At 44.6% G+C, this 17311-nt stretch overlaps 1 protein-coding gene and 1 pseudogene across 1 annotated transcript; both read left to right on the top strand.

The window, feature by feature from the left end:
• Positions 1-432: 432 nt before the first annotated feature.
• On the top strand, positions 433-3843 carry LOC125520565 (phosphopantothenoylcysteine decarboxylase). Its single transcript, XM_048685520.2, has 3 exons — positions 433-651; positions 2796-3147; positions 3264-3843. The coding sequence occupies exons 2-3, from the start codon at positions 2818-2820 to the stop codon at positions 3579-3581; spliced, it is 648 nt and encodes a 215-aa protein (XP_048541477.1). The 5' UTR covers positions 433-651; positions 2796-2817; the 3' UTR covers positions 3582-3843.
• Positions 3844-14613: 10770 nt separating this feature from the next.
• On the top strand, positions 14614-15731 carry LOC147958587 (protein FAR1-RELATED SEQUENCE 5-like; annotated as a pseudogene).
• Positions 15732-17311: the final 1580 nt, after the last annotated feature.

Genomic DNA, 17311 nt, shown 5'->3' with positions numbered 1-17311 from the left:
AGAGTGCCATTTCTTTCACGCAATTGCTCCTTCTGCTTCAAAGGGCTGATGCACATATCTGAATATACCCAAAATATTATTTATTTCTTTGGCTCGGTCGTGCAAAAACTCTCTAAATTCACGAATTGATGATTTGGTTTCACATTGTATACTTTCTTGGGAAATTTTTTTCTACAAAATGTTTTTTTGGTGTATTCTACTCCATTTTATCTCTTTTTTTCGAGGTTCTCAAAAAAAGAAAAAAAAAAGGTCTACTCCATTTTATACTTTTTTGAGAAGTCTCTGCTCAATATTTTTGCACTCATATGATCGACCAGGCCTGGTAAAAGAGGGCCGAAGCACCAATCTGCAGGGGAGAAGGATTTCGGCCTGGAAGGCCCAACAGCGGACCAGCGACGACCCTGCCCAGTCCAGTCCGAGTCTGACCAAGTGAGAAGTGACCAGTCGAAGCCCCGACGCTCCACAGCGGCCAGCGCCTCCAGTCGCTCCCAGTTCCCCTCCGCCCGCGGCGCGCCGCTCCCGGCAGCCTCGGTCGCTGCCGCCGCCTCCGCCTCCGCCTACCGCCGGCCGACGACGCCCTCCGACCCCTCCCGCCGCCGCCGCCGTCTTCAACCGCTTATTTGCCCACGCTCCTACCAAATCGCCTCTCAGGTGAGTAGATCCTGGACTCTGAATCTCTGCCGCCGCTGCGGTCGCCGTAATTTGTGAGAAATGGGCCCATAAGTTGCTGCAGTAATATATTTGCCTTTTGGATTTGTTTCCTGTAGCCTCCATGCTTATACAGAATCACAGAGTAGTTATTGCCAATACCGGTGGCTTTTCGTCCCCAAATACAGGGCTAGTGGATTTCATACAAAATGTCAGGATATATGTTGATTCTCTTCATGTGATTCCAAAATGCAAGTTACATTCGTGGGCAGCCATTTGGATCTGCTTCATGTGTCCTCCAGCCTTACAAAGAATCATAGGGTAGTTATGCCCAGACTAGTGGCTTTTCTGATGCAGTTTTCATACAAAATGTAAGTTATATGTTGATATGCTTCATGGGTTTGCAAAATGCAAGTTACATTAGATGGCAGCAGTTTCGTGTGTGTGATTTGAGACAAATGGCAGCAATTGCTGTTGTTGTGCAACAGAAATGGGTCGGCCACCAAAGGGTCTCCAGGGAAGGGAATTAGGGAAGGAACCGGAGTGGGTAGGTCCAGCGCCCTAGTTCTTCCTTTGATGTATTTGGTTGGGAGTCGATCTGTCAACCCTTACATAGCCGTGCCAGACATATATGTACCTTTGCTATCATATGTATTATATTTTGATTACAATCTAGGGAGACTTCTACTCCCTCTGTCCTATAATATAAGAGCATATTATGGGACGGAGGGAGTAATATGTTAGGTTAGCACTTGGCTGCTAAACTTTTACACTACACATAGTAAGTTTGACATAGTTCAGACATAAGCATAGTCCTGTACATCTGAAGTAGTGCCAAAAAATTGAAGCATTTGAACTATTAGACCAGTTTTATTTTCTACGATTTAAAAGATTTTAATTGAGCAAGTAAATTTGGATCAAGCAGTTAAACAATAATTATTATTTTAGTACAAAATACGTAAGCGTGAATACCTGGTTTTGCTTGAATTTATTAGATTGTTTTGCTGTTTCCAAAGGAAAAGCAAGTTATAGTTGGATATCCGAATGTTTCCATAGATCAGGTGGAAATCACCTTCCCCGAATGTGCATTATTATCCAAAATGCACTATGCAGAAACAACCCGGTCCCAATCTGATCTGTCGGGAGATATCGACCATGTTTTTGGTGGGCTGACTTCTGTGGTAACTTGCCACGATGATCGTGGATGTGCAATCACAGCCACCACAACTTTGATAGTCTTGGTTAGCTTTGCTAAGTTCTGGTTACCAGAATTCCTTGTTAATTTTAGAAACTTGAATCATACCAACAATATCTTTGATGGTTTCATGCCATGCATCCATCATTGACTTGATGAGAGTACGAAAGTCCCAGCATCTCCAGCAACCATCAAGAGTCAACCACACTCAGCCAAATACTGCAAACTGTAGAAAATGCCAAATTGTTAATTATGACGACTAGCATTGGAGCCCAAATGTCAATATGGTAAAATTGTAGAAAGGAAACAACAAGTTCCATCCGCATGGTGTTCTTGTGTGTGTGAAAAATAACCCAGGAAATGCTAGATGCAACTTCCTTATTTGGACATGAGCTTCTGAAGTAGCTGAAACATGGTAGCGTTGGATTTATTTCGTAACATAAACCTGGGAAATCCGACAATTATCATACAGGAACTTGTGAATGTATGTACACATTTGGTCTTCAGATACAGAATGTATGCTATATTGATAGTAACATCAGGTGTCAGATTATTAGTTTGATTATCTCGTGTTACCTTGCCGTTCCAGTGTCTACTTCTCTCAAATGTACATTTGACCCTATTAGAAGATGTAAATGATGAATTCGAGCTATTAATTATGTTTTTATGGATGTGAATGTGTTCCCGCATGCAGTGCAACCAAACTGCACCAGTCAGACCGACAATACTTAATTTCTGTGTTGATGATAAAACAGATGAAGACGTATCATTCTCTGAGCGATACTAGATATATTTCAGGGCCGCTTGAATTTTGGGACAACACAAATATTGTTTGCTTCTTCGGAACGATTTTTCCTCTTGATTTTCTTTATTTTGATTCCAGAGTATGCACTGTGGATCATGTTTTCCTGTACCAGCATAAATCCTCTGAATACCTGTAATTCAAATGCAGTTGAGCAATCCAAGTGAAGCAGATGGCTACATCAGAACCGGTACAGGAAAGCTGGGAGCTGGAACCCAGTAGGCCTCGGGTCCTCCTTGCTGCTTCAGGGAGTGTAGCTGCTATAAAATTCGAGAGCCTCTGTCGTGTCTTCTCCGAGTGGGCGGAAGTCCGAGCTGTGGCGACCAAGTCATCATTGCACTTTATTGAGAGATCATCTCTGCCTAGCGACGTCATTCTTTACACTGATGATGATGAGTGGTCTACCTGGACGAAGATAGGAGACGAGGTTCTGCACATAGAGCTGCGGAAGTGGGCAGACATCATGGTGATCGCCCCCTTATCAGCAAACACTCTGGCCAAGGTCTGTAATCTCTTCTTCCATGAACCGTTAGATTCGATGTCGCATCCCTGAATCAGTTAAGAGAACAGCAAGCTGCTCTTGCCCCAGCACAAGCTGACATTTCATTAGTTTCACAGATCGCCGGTGGGTTATGCGACAACCTCCTGACATGCATAGTGCGGGCGTGGGACTACAAGAAGCCGATCTTCGCCGCTCCAGCCATGAACACCTTCATGTGGAACAACCCGTTCACGGCGCGCCACATCGAGACGATCAACCAACTCGGGATTTCCTTGGTCCCACCCACCACGAAGAGGCTGGCCTGCGGCGACTACGGGAACGGCGCGATGGCTGAGCCTTCGCAGATCCATACGACCGTGAGGCTCGCGTGCAAGTCACATACGTTCGGCACGGGCAATTCACCCGCGATCCCTTCCAGCAGCCACCCTGTCTAGCCGATGCAGTGGTCGATATGTTCATTTCAGGTGTTCAAGAGCTTAGTGTTTCGCGTTTTCTGTGCCGGCCCATGTCTGGGTGTAAGGAGTGGAGAGTATCATCAGGTGTTTGTTTGTCGGTGATGTCTGTGTTAACCAACGTGTCGTACCTATGGAACATGGATCAATATATTTGTTACTGTACTAGAGATGTTAGGGCGTAGAGATTCAGTAAATGTTGTTCCAGCCATAATGTTATGTTATCTGTGGATGAATCTGCTTCCGTCGTTGTTCTGAATTTTACTGTGATGGTTTGCAAATGACCCCAGCTGGGACTCGTCAGCAAGAGGCAAAATTCTCTTTCCCCATTTTGGTGCTGGACACTGCACGTCTGCACTGTCAGGATCGGAACAATGTGAGAATGTGACGTGGCGCAAGAAAGTGCTCTGGTGAATCAGAAGCTGTGACTGGGCAACAAGATAAGATAAGTCCAAATACAGATAAGCATCAGGTGGAGGTTGCGGGTTCAGTTCAGTCACCGTCGTGGCCTTCTTGCTACTCCTTAGTTGCTACCACCAGTAACAGGAACGTTTTGGTTTCGTAGCCCACAAGACCACACGGGTTGTGGTAGAGAGATGAATGGTTGGTGCAGTGTTGACACGTCTGGATAAACGGATAATCGTGTCCGCTCCAGCGCGTCAGAATTTCGTATTTTGCGAGTAAATGAAACTCCAAGAAAATGCAGTGAAGTGGCGGCCATGGAATTATAGTTGGAACATTTCAACCAAAATCCGTGAGAGAGAGAGAGAGGCCTTTTGAGGTGTTTTGCGGCGTAGAAAATTCCGAATCACAACTAAATGGTGAACCTGATAAACCCTCAAATAATAATAAAAAAACCAACTCAAGGGCTAATCCTCGTTGACATTTTTATAGAAGAAACTCCACAAGCATCATATGTCCGAGCCGGGATTCGTACTCAGATGGGCTGGCAGCAATCTCAGCTGCCCAGCCAATGGGTCGACACCCCATCCTCAAATAATAAAAACAAAATGAGCCGTTGCCTTTTCATCTTTACACGGCGAAAGCGAATTACGTGGGGACCTTCAATGCCTCAAACCAATTAGGCTGGACGGTTAGTGTTTAGTAACAATCCTCACAAAAAACGTGTAGATTTTTTAAAATACAAAGTGTCATGTCATAGTTTCTTTGTCTCGCGACTACTTCAGAAAATAAATCAACATATCTCTGTTTCGCGTGGCGGAAGTGACATGATTTACGACACTATACATGTGCTATGTTTCATCAAGAATGATTTTATTGAGATCAATGTAATGTTTGAGGGAGAACCAATTAGTGATTGGGTGGTTAGGAGGGAGATGGTATCTCAGCTCACTAAGGATCAAATCCTAGGTTTAACGTTTTGGTGTCTTATTAATACATATTATTTTCTAAACGGGAGCCGATGTTCGTTGATAGCGAGACGTCTACAGTAACTTTGTTAATCTTGAATCTCCATAACTCCAATCCGGTCCTCAGTAGACGACATGTGGGTTCATCTATGTGACGGTGTGAGTGTTTGCATATTGCATGCATGTCCGCGTTGTAATAACTGTTTCTAAAAAAATACAATGTATGAGAAACTCAGAGAAAAAACTAGAAATCTAGATATTTTGAACAAGAGACAAGATTAGAAGTTTAAGCAATTTGGAACGGAGAGAGTATGATAAGATCTATAAAAGTAATCGTATTTACTGGGGAAAGTGCATTATGTGGGCGCTTTCATTGCTTCAAACCAGTTATGTTGGCCGGTTAGTACAACTCTTGCTAAATTTTTAAAGAGTGGATTCCAGTTTTTACCCCTTACTTCCATATTTTTGACACTAATTACCTCATTTAACATTTTTTCATCCTAATTACCCCATTTAGCAAAAGTCTTGCCAGTTTTTACCCAGTAAGGTTTTTGAGAGTGATCTGCTTGCTAACTCCCTGCCATCAGATTTTTGGGCATTTTTTCCAATGCCCGACCAGGTCACTTGGTTTAGCCGCACCCAGTTTTTTTCTCATGGCTGTCAGGTAGGTGCGCACCACATCGAGGGAAAGAGGAATAGTTATCTTCAGCGGTCAAGTACGTTCAATTTTGCATTGTGGGTTGTGGTTTGTAGGTTACCGAAAAAAGCTTTCGTCCCACATGCACACACCAAGGCATGATACATAGGCGTTGAGCACAACAACACCATCCCTAACACTACAAGAGCAACCAGGGTCCTCAACTGTGAACACGCCATCGCGAAGAGATGAAGCCGCATATGACAAACCGTGGGCTCCAAGATGGCACCTTCAGGAAGGTTACGATACCAGAGGGCCACCACCACCCGACCTGAGGATCAGAGTTTCCCCTGGGGCAACACGATGGGCAATGAGAGCCGCAACGATGCCTTCAGGAAGGGAACGAGTTTCGCCGCCGTCAGTCCGTCTGAAGATCGAACAGGTTTTCACCCCGATCAACACTCACCGCCACCGTACGCCACACCCCGGCGACCACGCCGCCCACCCGGCCATGGCACCGGGCAACACCAAGCCACGTGCTCTACCCATGTGCACCATGCTACCACCACCAGGGCCACCGCCCTGGCATCCAAGACATTGACACCACCTCACCCGAGACCCACTGGTACCCCAACAAAAGAGACGAGTGGAAAGGCCCCGCCTTTCACACCCCTGGGTAGCCCCCAACGCCGAGACCCAATAGGCCAGCCAAAACTAGCCTCCATCGACCCGTCTTGTTGCATCGGGTGCGAGACGAGCTCGGTCGTGTTGTAGGGCATGAGACGAGGTCGGTCGTGTTGCCGGGCGTGAGACGAGGTCGCTCCTGCTATCGGGCGCGAGACGAGCGATGGACTGCAGCTTGGAGAGGTCCAATCCTTCGACCAAAGTAGTGCCCGAACGACAAGGAGAGGAATCGAAGGCCGACACGAGCCGCCTACGCACCGGCGGGGCGTCGCTCCGCCGCGGACTCTAGCGGCAGCAAGGGAGGGAGGAGGGGGCCTGGCGGCGGCGGTAGGGTTTGCCTCCCCTGCCGCTCGCGGGAGCGCCAGATGAGGTCGTGCCCGGCGCGTAACACTTTCGTACTCGGTTCCTAGGTTTAATGTGATGATATTTTAGTTTTCTTCTTTGATGCAAAACATCGGAGGAACCACTTATTTTAAGCTTTGGGAGATCATCAAACAAAAACACCAGTCTATTTTACATGTCTGCAGTCCTATTGTCGTACATGTGTTTTTTAGTGGGCTCCAATGATGTGTGTCCATTGAAAATTAGTACTACCAGTTTTACATGATTCTTGCAAAAAAAAATTATTGGCATAATAGGATTGGATTTTTTGTTTTTATAAAAATGTACATTTGGGCACTTAGTCTCAAGTAAAATTAACATGATCTTTGCAAGAAGGCTCTTAAAATTTAAAAGGGGTAAGAACAGACAAGATTGTTACTAAATGGGGTAATCTGGATGAAAATTTGTTAAATGAGGCAAATAATGTCAAAAATGGTTAATTAGGGGGTAAAAGCCGGAATTCACTCATTTTTAAAATATAAGGCGTCATGTCACCATTTCTCTCATGGTATTTCTTCGCCTCTTGCAACGATTTTTTTTTTACGAATTGCCTCTTGCAACGAAAATGACATGATGTATTGCACTATACATGTGCTATATTTCGCCAAGGCAAATACAGTGACTTGATGGATACAGGTTCCAGCCTTCCAGGGTAGAGTAGCCGTTTGGCTGAGGAATTACTCGCAAAAGAAAAGAAAAGAAAAACTCGCACGGGATTGATGTGGTAGTAAATCATCCACCGGTCAGTATTCCTATCTGATGAAATATATTTTCCCTGCAAAAAAGATGAATGCAATGTCTAAGAAACTCGAGCAATGTGTAAGATGAACGCAATGTTTAAGAGCTCGAGACATCAGGCAGATGAATTAGTACGCTTGTCCAGATTGAATCACGCAAGTTTTTATCAGAGCGCAGGAGAGAGTTCGCGTTCTAATTCTCTTGCCACACCGGGCTGTGACTGAAAGCGGGGTGCATCCGCGTGCAGACTAGCTAGTGAACCATGTGGCGGCGGCGCTGCGCCGTCGTCATCATGCATCCATGTTGTGCGGCGATGATGCAACGGATAAAACCGGAGCGGGAAAGGCGGAGAGGAAGGGAAGAGTCTGTGTCCAAGTTGGCGAGCAGAACCGCAGAAGCCACCGACGCGGACCTGCGCGGCGCAGGAACGTACCCGCGGTGGGCCGGGACAGATGATTACGGGAATCTCTCGGGGGTTAAATCATGGACTGTAATATCTGGCATTTGTGAGTGTTTTCTCTGACAGTTATACCTATACAGGGACATCGTTTTTTTTCTTTTTTTTTTGTGCGGGTGAGGGACATCATTTTTCAGAAAAGGACGTCAATTTTTATATACCAGTACACACGGGAGAGTATCAGGTGATACCAGGGCTTAAATGCTTTCATGATACGAGCTCTTCAACATTCTGCAAAAAATATCTTTTGAAGCCAACAAATTGCAAACAAGTACGACAGCCTTTCAGATTCTCTAGGAGCCGTTGGATCTAAAATCCAAGGGACCAGAAACTCGTATCATGGTATCACCTAAGGCATGATATCACCTGATATTTTCCCCAATACACACTATAAGCTCCGCCACTGGGTGGGCCCATGTTGACTCGTGGGTAAATGGATAATCATGTCCATTTTAGCACGTCACAATTTCATATTGTTACCAATACATGAAACTCCAAGAAAATGTACATCCTCTGATCCATATTGACTATCGCAACTTTAGTATTTTACTCAGTATATGCCAAAGGCACGACAATTGGATTGAAGGAAGTGGCGATTTTCAGGCATTAATAGGAGAGATGCTTGAACGAAAATTCCATACGAGGGCTTTGAGGTGTCCTTGCTGTGTGGATAATTACAAGTCGGGGCTAAAGATTTTGAATATCTGATAATCCCGTGAAAAACAAAAGGTTTGCCTGATGAAATACACAAAAGTTGTCAGTGACATCCTTTACACATAGCGAAAGCGCATTACGTGGGCACTTTCATCCCCTCAAACTAATTAAGTTGGCACGTTAGTGCATCTATTGCTGAAAACGTGTAGATCATTTTTCAATATAAGACGTCGTGTCACCGTTTATTTATCTCATGATGAATACAAAACACATCACCATTTCTGTATCTCGCGGAGTGAAAACGACTTGATTTACGACACCATACATGTGCTTTTATTTTAAAAAACAAGACGTCAACTCAAATAAAAAAGATTAAGGAGTCATGTCATCCTTTCTTTGTCCCATAGTTAATTGAGAAAATGTCACAATTTCTTTGTCTTCCACGGTGAAAATGACATGATCTATTGCACTAGACATGTGCGTTATTTCATTGAGGGTAAATTTTGTTAAAGCTACAATTTCTAAGGAACATATACATCTTTGTTCTCATTTCTGACAATTTAAAATGTGAAATCTTAATTAGCAAACTTGGAACTTGGAGCAAATTCTCCCACCACAGTAGAGCTGGATTCTCGTTGTCGTGCAAATGATTCAGGTGCCAGAATTGGACAGATCAATTTACTCCTCTATCATCAAGAAAATTAAGTTTTTCTCTTTGTGAAACTTGTCTTACTGCATACTTAGAATAATGTTAGTGATTGCTTAGCAAATTTTGCTAGACCAGAGGGTGGAACCATGACTTGGATTGGGTCCGGTCCCCCTGTTGCATTAGAAGAAGCACTTGCAGATTGTAAGATATTACTATTAAGTACTACAATAGTATTCCGCCCACACACAAAAAAAGTGTGCATTTTCAACTTTGTACCCCATTTGACTGTTATAATGAAACTAGGGAGGCGAGTCAAGTTGCTCACGGTATAGCTAAGCCATAGTCATACTTGTAACACTCCATTCTCATAGCTTTATTTTGTGCAAACTCATCCACCATGTAACTATTATTTAATTAAATAAAGCATGCCATGCTGACATTCCCTATAAATAACGGGAAAGCATTAAAAATCCGCTGTCAGATTTTAGACATGGAAAATCTGATGCTTTCTCATGGCAATTTATATTGACGCGATGATGATAAATTTAGTTTGCAAGCACCGCAAATTTCTGATAAAAGATTAAACTGAGACAAATCTGCCATGCTCGTCAGCTAAACTTGCCATCCTTGACAAACATAATTTGCCATAAAAAATGTTTGATTTGCATGATAAAAAAATAATCCAATGTCATATTTGTGGCAGAATTCTAAACCTAAATAAAAATGACTGTAATACCGACCTGTTCGATGGGAGCCGCTTGTTGGACATATCACAGATGTGGCTGTGATTTATGTGACAGTTGGCATCTATATACGCCGCACCTCCTCTTGAGCGCTTCCGCTACACCCCCTCGCATTTCCGGTCCAGTAAAGGTGCAGTGTGGGCGTGGAGTCGCCAGCAGAGTTTCTAGTTGTCACCTGTCGAATCGGTCGCTAGCTAGCGTCCTACATCAACCTAACAAGCTGGATCCACTATTTAGACTAGTAGAATGCCCGTGCATTGCTACGGGTTACACAATGCGTATATAAATGAATTAAATAAATAATTAAGATCGCCTCCAATGTTGAAGTTTATTTCTCCCTTGTACGTTCGTGCATGTTCGGACATCAAACGGGTGCCTAGCAGGCTCCTCAAATCCAATCATCTAGATGGTCCGGGCTCCCCCAAATCCAGCACATATGTGGGGGAGAAATGTAGTTGTTCAAACTATCCGTCATGCTATTTCCAACACACGGTTTGTAGGGAGACATTTCTCGCTCGAGCCAAAGCCACCTCTAATGAAATGTAATTTTCTACATCTTCAAAGTAGAAAAATTATTCCGCTCAGACCGCCATAACTGAATGGGCCAATTCTGAACCCCCATCCCGCTCACTCTCAACCCTCACTCCTATCACAAATCCACCAACTCGTGTTCTAAGTTAGCCAATGATTGCATCAAGGGACAAGGGCCATAACTACCTTCCTATCTTAGAGCATCTTCACTCGCGCCCCCAACAGCCCCCCCCAAGGCCCTTTTTTATCGTCGACGCTAAAAAAAACGGTCCAGCCGCGCCCCAGAAGCCCAATTTTCGCCAGTTAGGCCCAAATTTGGCGCTGGGAGGCGCCCGGGGGCGCCGGTGAAAGCGTTTTTGGCGCGAAAGCTTGGTGGGGCCGCTGAGTCATCGACCAGCCTCGTCTCGTCTTCCTCATCGCCTCGTTTTCCCATGGGGAATCAATGCCAAGGCTGCCGCCGGTCGGCCTTCCATTGATTTTTCACGGGCGGCGCAGTACGGTGACGCGCCCCCCTCCCGCAAAAACCCTAGACACGTTTGCCACCCCAGCCGCTATAAAAGTCGCCCCCTCCCTCGCCGGTGGACGCACTCGCCCGTAGCCCCTCTCTCGCCGCCGACGCCCCCATCTCGTCTCCCTCTCTCCCCGTCTATAGCCATTTATGTAATTATGTTAGATACTAATGTATAAAACATTTCCATGGACATACAACATGGACAAAATATAAATTGTGGAATATCATGCATCATGTAATTTGAGTCTCATGGTCATACGCAATTCATGAACTCTTTGAAACATAGGGTAGCTCATAGCTTAATACCATTAAAGAACATAGGACAGTTCATGGTGATAGACGCCTCAATTACGACATCAATCAAAAGAATTGAGCGGCCATAGGAAAACATTTTCATGTAAATCTTGCAGGTGCCCGTAAGAAAATATCACTAATCTAGACACACTCATTTTAGCTTTATCTAGATAAAACATTTAAAAGAAGGCCGCGATCACCTTTAACGTTAAAAAATCATTTAAGACATGCACAAAATCTGAACATGGATGATATCGTTGATACAGCTGAGGTAATTTTTTAGTTGTATTAGCTCATCTGGACAACGAGTTAATAGTCTTTGTGACACAATTCTCTCTGCTCTCTCTGCTCTTTCCCTCAATTTCTGACAATCAGGAGTGCCATAAGCAAGAAGCAAGCGGCAAAATCAGCACTTCTCTAGCAACAGAAAAACCATCCCCTAATCTCAACCTCAACATTTTTCTCTCACCAATAGTAGCGGGCTAGTAGCACCCGCCATCTCTTCCTCCTCTCTCATTTCTAGCAACAACAGAACCATTCCCAATCAACCAATGATCTCTCTCTTACCCACACAACAAAGCTAGCACATGAACAACATGTCGAATGACTGGGCCACATTCCGTCATCTCATCTCCCTGTGAGTGTGTTGCTTTCGCATCACCATGGAGCCTGCTGTAAGGGCTTGACCAGTGCGGAATCACGCGAGAAGTAAAAAGTTCCAAGAGAAGGTAACCCCACCTCCGAGCCTCCATGTCCATCCTACACGCCGAACAGGTGCGCTGGAAGCCGGAGTTCGGTGGTGTCAAAGTCAACCCCAACCCTGCCCAGCTCCCGACTACTCCGGCAGGGAAAGCATGACACGGCGGCCACTCCATCTCAACAGCCTGGCCGCACGCATAGTCGCACAGTGGCAAGCACTCCATCAAGGGGCTTCTCGTCTTTCGAAATCGGGGCCCCATGGGCTTAATCCACTAATTAAGAAGTAGGAAATTGCATGATTAATTAGTACTGCAAAGCCGGGCTAAAACTATCCGTGTGGTTCACAATCAATATACCCATCGTAAATGAGACGTATACACCTGAATTTATGAGTAACAATGGAACATTTTTTTTGGAGATAAGGCCAGAAGCAAAAAACGCCAAAGAACTGTCACCAATATGTTCTCGATACGGAATCCAATAAAGCTTTAAAAAATTGAATGCAATAAGAAGCCAACTGATGGTACCTAACCTTAAACCATTGAGTGTCGAATGCACCTAACTTTAGAGAAAGGAATCATACTAAATAATATGCACCTGTAATTTGCTCCCCCTCTTCCCATCACCAAACATCAAACCTAGGTGCACAGAAGTCTCAAGATTGACCTGAGAAAAAACATACATCAAAGACATCTTGCTGGGTTGTTCTAATGCAAAACGATATGCATGTGTGAGTTCAAGAAAGGGGGGGTTGTTCTTCGACATAGGCATCCGATCAATGCAAACAAGGAATAAGTAGAAACGAAAAACCAGACAACTGATAGAGTTAAGGTGAATTAGAAAGGGGGTTGAACCTCCTCAACCGTATAGAAAATGCACGCGGCCTCCAACTTCACAGTGAATTGGAGTCATATATATGACGCAAGCAATTTTTATGTCAACCACACAAACAACAGATATGACTTGGATTAAGGATATTGACAACATTTCTGGCATAATTGGAAAAAGACAGGGTATGTTATATGAAAATTTCAGTAAAAAGGCATACTCTGTACCTCAAACAACATGAAATAAGACTGGTATCTAAAGGAAAAAAATACAAAATGGTCAAGCAGTAGAACAAACAAAATATCACTAAATGTTGAAACGAAAATTCTAAGCCAAACCTGCAGAAAGTCAACAACAAGGAATGAGGTTATGGCTAGTCCCTCGTGAGATGAGTAGTATGTTGTGCCTTGACCATTTATAACGGAGGTGGTCTTCGGTACACCCCCCCCCCCCAAGACGTATAAAGGGTAGAGGCGGTCATTTTCACACGCCGTATAATAATACCCGCCCGCCGTAGGCGCGCCTGTGTCGCCGTACGGCGCTGTCGCGTACGCCCGCCCGTACGCGCCCACGTCCGCATGCACGCCCGCCCGCGCCCGCTGCGTACGCCCGAGTGATTAAAAAAAAGATCGGCGAACCCTATCTTCAAGACACCTCACCCGCCTCCTCTCGCGCCGCCGCCGCCGCCATCTCCGGCAGTACCTGGCCGGCGAAAAAAAAACATACGCGTTGTGCGCTACACCGACAACCCCCTCAGTCGGGCAGACGCCTCCGCCGCCAGCAGCTCGTATCCGGCGACAACCGCCTCATGTCTGACGAAGGCAACGAGGTACGCGAGGCGCTGGCATAGTAATTTAAGAACGGATTTTAATTGAGAAGATGTTACGTGATGTTTGAATGTATATTTGATTATATATGAACGTGTATAGATTGAGGCTGAAATAGGATATGACGGTGATGATGGTGGTAGCGACGACAGATCATTGTCATTGGATGAAGACGAACATGACGGCGAAAATTATATGAGTTTGGATGAGTCTTACAGTGGCAATGTAAGTGGTCTGCATGTTCTCAACCATATTAAATACAAGTATCCGCGATGACAATAACATGTTTGACTGTGCACAGATAGGAGGGGATGATGACAATGAGGATATGGATGTAGATGATTCATATGCTGAAATCGGAAGCCATGTAGGTTTAGATTTATGTAGGTTATTTTAAAGTGAAATTAAATACGCATCAAGTCTTACATATCATATTTACAATTTGCGGAGATGGAAGTGGAAGGGTACTATCAGTGGAATTTTTTCGATGATGCCAATGACGAAAACGATATCGATGCATCTTATAATGACAGCTCGAGCAAAGTAAGTAGTGGAAAGTGAATACATATGATAGTCCTTATACAACTATTTACTGACATATGCGGTTGTTTGTATTTTTTCAGGAAGAGGATGGTGACGCGTGCGAAAACGATGATGATGCCAATGGTGATGAGTGCAATTTTGATACCGGGTACGATGAATACCAGCAAGAATCACTGGACAGGCATTGGACGGTGATGTCCACGACGTTCAGGACAAAAGAGGAGGCATATGATTTCTATAACGACTATGCGAAAAAGCGTGGCTTCAGCATTAGGAAGGACAACTTGAAATATAGTAAGGGTATCGATGCACGTAGGCGGTTGAGGAGGTTTCTCTGTTCAAGGTCTGGGAAACGACAGGCCAAGTTTTGTACCATGGAAGGGAAGAAGCGCAGGCTGAGAGCGGAGACTCGATGCTATTGCGAGGCCCATCTAACTGTGAAGGTTGACAGAGAGCGCTCCATTTGGTATGTCAGCAGTTTCAGCGATGATCATAGTCACACTCTTGCTAGACCAGATGAAGTTATATATCTTCGATCTCATAATCAGATAAAGGAATACCAGAAGCTCGAGATCATAGCAATGGCAGGTGCTGGGCTCAAAAAACATTGGATTTATGACAACTTCGTTAGTAGGTATGGTTCATATGCACTGGCTGGTTTCGGGAGGAGGAAGCTTTATAACATGTGTTATAGGGAGAAAATGAAGTTGCTAGCAAAGGGTGATGCGGACACTGCGATTGGTATCATGATGACGAGAAAGGCAAGGGATCCAGACTTTTTCTTTGAGCACACTGTTGACGCAGAAGGAAAGCTGAAGAACATGTTCTGGTGTGATTCTCAGTCACGTCGGGATTACCTTGACTTTGGTGATGTAATCGTCTTCGACAGCACTTACAAGATGAATAGGTACGGAATGCCATTCATACCTTTTGTTGGTCTAAACAATCATCGTTGCACCACTGTGTTCGGTTGTGCAGTTGTGTCAGATGAGACGGAGGATACATACGTTTGGGTGTTGGATACCTTCTTAAGAGCTCATTGTCAGAAGAAGCCGAGGTATGTAATTACTGACGGAGACGCAGCCATGATAAGGGCCGTTAGGAAGGTCCTTACTGACGTGTGGCATCGACTTTGTTCGTGGCATATTGAGAAAAACATGCAGAAACACCTCCACCACAAGTCCCTTAAGGAGTTCAGGTCTCTTATTTATTATGTCACTACACATGATGAGTTTGAGGCGAGATGGGCAGCTTTTAGAGCTAAATGAGAGTCGGAGAAAACTGAAACATGGTTGCGTAGGATGTACCGGAAGAAAAGGCTTTGGGCTGCATCATATCTCACCGGTGGGTTCTTCCTTGGTATGCGGAGTAACCAGAGGAGCGAGAGTCTGAACTCTTGCCTTCATATGCATCTTGACTCTGGCATCACAATTGTTGATATGGTTGTGCATTATGAGAACTGCATTGTTCGGCTCCGTGAGGACGAGTCACACGACAACTGCATGTCCACACAGACACTCCCTATACCAGTACTCGACGAGTTCAAATGCATTGAAAAGCCACTGCCCGTGACTTCAGTGCGGTGAATTTTTACCTCTTGCAGAAAGAAATGAAGAAGGCAGCGGATCTTGAGATCATAGATAGACTGAGTGGAGCTGTCAGTAGGAGATTCATAGTGGCATGGAAAAATAACAGACAACTGAGATTCAAAGTGGACTATACACCTAGTAATTCAGAAGAAACAGTGAAGTGCAGTTGTGATAGTATGAAACGTAAAGGTCTTCCATGCAAGCATGTTCTTTATGTTTTAGCCAGATTGAACGTGCAGGACTTACCTAGGTGCTTAGTGCTGCAAAGATTCAGCAAAAATGCTAGAGGTGGACTGCCCGTGAAACGCACTAGCGATCTCTTCGCATGGGGATGGGCAGGTACTGAGGAGAGAACTAAGTAAATCATGCGGCATGTCATAAACCATTTCTATTTGATAAACTGAAGGCTGCTCTGGAGGATGTGATAGCAAATAAGGATGTTGAGGAGGAAGATTATGTGAGACAACATAGAGTTGCACATGATGATGCTTTTGTTCCGAATCAAAATCATGTTTTTGTTGGTGATCCAGAAAAAATCAATATGAAAGGAGCACCGAAAGGGCAGAATAACAAAGGCCGTGGTAAGGAATCTGGAGTGACTACAAACGGTAAACCCAAAGGTTTTGATGAGAAACCTCCTGTCCGTCTATGCGGTTTATGCAGAGAAAAAGATCATTTCAAAAACAATTGTCCTCAGAATCCAAAGTATGTGCACACCATTTCATTAACGTTCTTTTCTTGTTTAGTTAATACTTTACAAAATTTTGACATATATTACAATTTTTCTATGCAGGAACATGGCATGATGATCATAGCAAAGAAATGTTTGAATAAAAAAGACAACTTCTGATTACAGTTGACGATTTATTTGGTAGTCTTAAAGAATAGTACTTACATATTTGTTTCGTTACATCGATACGGAAGACTTGTAATCGGTGTTTACTTATGTCATATTTGTTGGCACTATACTCGTTGTTCTTAATATGATATGGGACATATAAATTTTACATTATAATATGATATGCGTTATACAAATTTAACATGATATGTAATATATACATTTTTTCGTACAAATATATGATTCTGTGTATAAATAATGAATGTTGGGCGATCAGAGGCGCTGCACAGCCGCCAGTTGCTTTAATTTAAAAAAATAACATTAACAGGCGCGACTGGCCCGCGAGTTGCGCCAGCGGCCGCAAAGAGGCGGTACGTACGAGGAGGATTCAGGAGCCGACGCAGAGGGCGATCTCGAGGCTGACGCCGCCCTCGGCCGCAGAGGGGCACACGTACGAGGAGGATCCAGTAGGCGCCGCGGAGGGCGATCCCGAGGCTGACGCCACCCTCGGGCACTGAGGGGCGCACGCGGGCCGATGTAGAATCAACCTCGGGGCTGGCAACGGCCAACCCTGGGACGACGCGTGGCGCGGGCCCGCTAGCCAGATGACGCGGCCCACGTGCGCCATGTAGCGGCGAACGTGCGGCGCGGGCGGCGCTCGCCTCTGAGATCGTCATCATATTCATCTGAGTATTTTAAAACCCCAAATCGTATATTCGCGAGAACACTCATTGAACAT

Source organism: Triticum urartu, chromosome 7A (genome assembly GCF_056163025.1).
Source record: "Triticum urartu cultivar PI428250 chromosome 7A, HENAU_Tu73, whole genome shotgun sequence".
In the NCBI taxonomy this organism is placed as follows: domain Eukaryota; kingdom Viridiplantae; phylum Streptophyta; class Magnoliopsida; order Poales; family Poaceae; genus Triticum; species Triticum urartu.
The sequence above is the reverse complement of the archived record's forward strand: the minus strand, read 5'-3'. Positions and strand labels throughout refer to the sequence as shown.

What these genes read in the sequence shown, in the direction of transcription:
- LOC125520565 (XM_048685520.2), top strand. Translation starts at nt 2,818, where the DNA reads ATGGCTACATCAGAACCGGTACAGGAAAGCTGGGAGCTGGAACCCAGT. An exon ending in CAGCAAACACTCTGGCCAAG is followed by an intron (nt 3,148 to 3,263) that starts GTCTGTAATCTC and finishes TTAGTTTCACAG; the next exon opens with ATCGCCGGTGGGTTATGCGA.